General features: G+C 26.5%; 1 protein-coding gene across 1 annotated transcript; it reads right to left on the bottom strand.

Annotated features, from left to right (window-relative positions):
• Positions 1-400: 400 nt before the first annotated feature.
• Positions 401-1,708, bottom strand: LOC101495805 (F-box/kelch-repeat protein At3g06240-like). The gene has a single exon (XM_073369955.1). It carries the CDS (start codon positions 1,680-1,682, stop codon positions 525-527), a length of 1,158 nt encoding a protein of 385 aa, XP_073226056.1. The 5' UTR covers positions 1,683-1,708; the 3' UTR covers positions 401-524.
• Positions 1,709-4,297: the final 2,589 nt, after the last annotated feature.

The raw sequence follows: 4,297 nt of genomic DNA, 5'->3' as shown, positions 1-4,297 counted from the left end.
AATGTTGGCCCCTAGGTATCTACCCACATCATTAAACAGAGTATACGTTGTGTTGCAAAATACCATTCCTAAGTTGTTGGTCAACATTTTATATTTGAGTTTTCTGTTTGTTAATGTTTTTGTTAACGTAATCTCTAGTGAACATTACATGTAATGCAATCCAACTTTCGAAAAACTAATGAAATCATGAGTTCATTAAGAAAGTGGAAGGAAACCTACATAAAAAAAAAAAGTCATTAAAAGAAGAACAAAATTAAATTTCATTAGAAATAATGGATTTGAATTGTTTTACCAATATCTTTAGTTTCCAAAGTCTGATGAAAAAACAATTCCATCCTTCTCGAGTGGTACATAAAATCTAATATTTATTTACATTGTAAAATAAAATAAATACATTACATAATTTAAATAATCAATATACATAATGTATATTTTTCATTTATTAATTAATGTAATACATAAAATACAACTATCAAAAGATTGTTAAATCTTAATACCCACATTCATAAATCTTATGGTTGAAATCAAATTAATGATTGAAAACTTTTTTTATAAATTAATATACTATAATTATCTCCTTCAATGTCAAGCTCCTCAATCAATTGGGTGGTTAAATTAAACCGAACTATATCACCATCTTCTTTCTGAAAAAATAAATCACCTTTCTTCCCTGCTCCAATAGAAAGTCTAATATCAGACAATGGCCCAATAGTAAAAAGTTTAGTCCATGATTCTGTTGCTCCAATTTCTCCCAAAATGTATATGTTAAAAGTAGTGTTATCTAAAGGCCCTGAGATGAAACCAATAGACCCATTTAACACCATTAAGGATAATGGTATATAAGCAACATTAAAATCATCATTCACATCTGGATGTATTTCTAGAGGTATATGTGTTGTGATAATCTCCTCGGTGACCAAGTCAAACGATGTTATGTCTCTTCCATCATGCGAAAAAACCCACCAATGACACATTCCGTTCATGTACAATCGTTGACAAGTCTCAGTATAAAATGATGATATAAAACCGACATCTTTGTCAATTTTTCTCCAAGAGTTACTTTTAAGGTTATATATTCGGTACTCGCAACTAAATTCTGGGTAATCTATATCTTCATATTGAAGACAAAATAGTACATTCGTAATCAACTTAAAATCATTTCTAACTTGGTCAAAACCAAATCCAAGTGGAATAACCTCTTCTGTAATATAAGGTGAATCAAACTCACGAGGGAGTTGAGGGATGATCTTGAATTCCTCTGTTGTTGGATTCCATAATGCATATCTTAGATCACCAATAGTGTAGAGACAAAGGATTCCGGTAATGCTACCAGAATCCAAAACCCTAATAGAAGGGTGCTCATCTTTAAACGGATCTGGAAGATCTATGATTACATCGTCAAAATTATCTCCAAAATTATCTCCAGAAAATGAACACAAATCTCTATTAGTAAGCTGTAGGAGAAGAGACGTATCATCGTAGTATGAATGATCATAAGAGATTAAATTGTTGCGAAAGATGCTCATGAAATGATGGTTTTCAAATAAGAGAATCCATGATTTACGTACGCATCCAAACCGCTTCAAAGATTTTAGAGGCAATTTTGATAGAATATAAAATGCAAGATCCTCGCATATGTAGTTTCTAACCTTTTCTTTTGTCACACTCGCATCTTTTTCCATCTCTACTAGTAACTGTAAATTTGTTGACAAGAGAGATGTTGTGATTTGATCTAGTATTTAGAGAACAAAAAAAAAGATGCAAGCAAAATTGACTCAATGTTGGTGCAAGTGCTAATTCAAATAATATATAATGAAATTGTAAAGTGTGGATAAAACTAACTATACAAGTGCTTGACTAAAATATTTTCAAAACTAAATTAATTATTGATAAATACCATAAAATATTATTTTCTAACTTAATTGACTAACTTAGTTGATAAGTATCCGTGAAAAGCATAATTGAGAAGTAATTGTAAAAGATTTTTTAACAAAAAAAATATTATTATAATGGATTTAATATCTTTGGTCAAAGATTCCTTTAATTTAATCAAATGGTAACTGAAATAAAAATTAACATCAAATATTTGAATTCTCGATTTCCACATCTATCTTAATTACCATTTTAAGTGATTGTTCATTTTCAATTTATTTTTGCTTGTTTTTTCAATATATAATTTTTCCTAAATACTTTTCTTGCTAGTTTGTTTTTGTAAAAGGTAGGATATATTATTCAAATAAGAAAAAGATTATCTAATCAACTCAATATACAATAAAATCATATCACTGCACATCTAAGACAATATGAATAGTAATTTTTTTTTTCTATATGGTTCATTTATTATATATTAAATAAATAGGATTTTAACTTTCAATTTTTCAAAACAATCTTTATGAAAATTTACTAAACAAATAGTATAAGTTGACTAACTTAGTTGATAAGTATCCGTAAAAAGCTTAATTGAGAAGTAATTGTAAAAGTTTTTTTTACAAAAAAAAATATTATTAATGGATTTTAATATATTTGGTCAAAGATTCCTTTAATTTAATCAAATAGAAACTAAAACAAGAATTAACATCAATGATTTGAATTCTCGATTTTCAAATCTATCTTAATTACCATTACAAGTAATTATTCATTTTCAATTTATTTTTGCTTGAACTTTTAATATATATTTTTTCTTAAATAGTTTTCTATTTTAGTTTGTTTTTGTAAAAGGTAGGATATATTATTCAAATAAGAAAAAAAATTATCTAATCAATTAAATATACAATTAAATCATATCACTCCACATCTAAGATAATATGAATAGTAAAATTTATTTTTTATATGGCTCGTCTGTTATATATTAAATAAATATGATTTTAACTTTCAATTTTCTAAAAAAATTTTTATGAAAATTTACTAAAAAATAGTAAAAGTTATTTTCGACGTATTTTTTCGTTATTATAAATTAAAAGATAATTTTGATATTCACTAATTTAGATATTAATTATATAAATTTGAACATAATAAAAATTAATATTTTTGAAAAAAGTACCTCTTGAAAAGTTACTTAAAAGAACTGATTATTTAAGGGCATTTTGTAGATTATTTTTCAGTTTTATTTTCATAAAAAGATTGTATTATAAATGTGAAATACTTAAAATTAGTTTTTTTTTTTTTTATGAGAAGCTATTGTAACAAACGAACTAATAATCTATCCATATGTCACTGTCTTTCTTATTTTCGTACCTCAAATAATTATATTTATTTAATTATCAATATAACAATACTTTTTTTATTAATTTAATTAATTAATCAAAGAAAAATATTGTTGTATTGATGATACAACAACATAGTAGCATATGTCATCAAGAAAGTACTTAGTCTCGTGTTTTTTAGTCAAATTTTCTTATGAAGTTTCAATGATTACAAACTTTAATGATTAGACAATTAAAAGATTTTGATACATCTTGTTATATAATGTGTATTTTTGAGTGTCCTCGTTAAGACAAAAAATTTATAAGCACAAAAGAACAAAATGGAATTCAAGATACATTCTCACAAAAGACTACAAAATATTCAATATTGAAAGTTCACAATGTTCTGTCTTGATCACAAGACAATATGCACACACTTATAGAAATAAATCAAATGGACAAGATCATTGAATTAATAAAAGAATCTCACTTAAATGAGGCATAAAAATTACAAAGAATAATATTCAAGATTTTCACAAGATCATTTAAGTCAAAGAAGAATATTCACTATGATAAGCTATTGAATGTTGGACTTTAGTCCTCTTAATCCTAATTTTGACATAATTAACAAACATACAATGTTCATACATCATATGATAAATTTAACATTTTAACTGAGCAAGATTTCAGGAACAACAAATCAACCCTACACACTTGAGACAAATTGCTCGGAACTCAAGAAATCAACAAAAGTTGAAAATCTACTGAACAAATCGATTGGGAAATCGATTTCGTAAAAGGGTTGTAAGGAAACATACTGTTTGTGGTTACACAATCGATTAGGCAATCGACTGGCACAATCAGAAATAAAAATTGTGCAAGTCAGTGACAACCTGATTTACAGGCTAATCGACTGGCAAATCGATTGTGCACATCACAAAGTAAAATTGATTGAAACAAATCGATTGGGAAAGTCACAGGGACAATCCATTTTCAAGGCTAATCGATTGGCAAATCGATTGCTTAGATAATATTTGAAAAGTAACATGACCTGTGACAAACACAATCGATTGGACAATCTATTGTGAATATTTCAATCATGTTAAGTTTGGTAT

This window comes from Cicer arietinum, chromosome 6 (genome assembly GCF_000331145.2).
Source record: "Cicer arietinum cultivar CDC Frontier isolate Library 1 chromosome 6, Cicar.CDCFrontier_v2.0, whole genome shotgun sequence".
Classification (NCBI taxonomy): Eukaryota; Viridiplantae; Streptophyta; class Magnoliopsida; order Fabales; family Fabaceae; genus Cicer; species Cicer arietinum.
This window is presented reverse-complemented; position numbering and strand designations above follow the sequence as displayed.

Coding starts and splice junctions, on each gene's coding strand:
- LOC101495805 (XM_073369955.1), bottom strand. CDS start 1,682: ATGGAAAAAGATGCGAGTGTGACAAAAGAAAAGGTTAGAAACTACATA.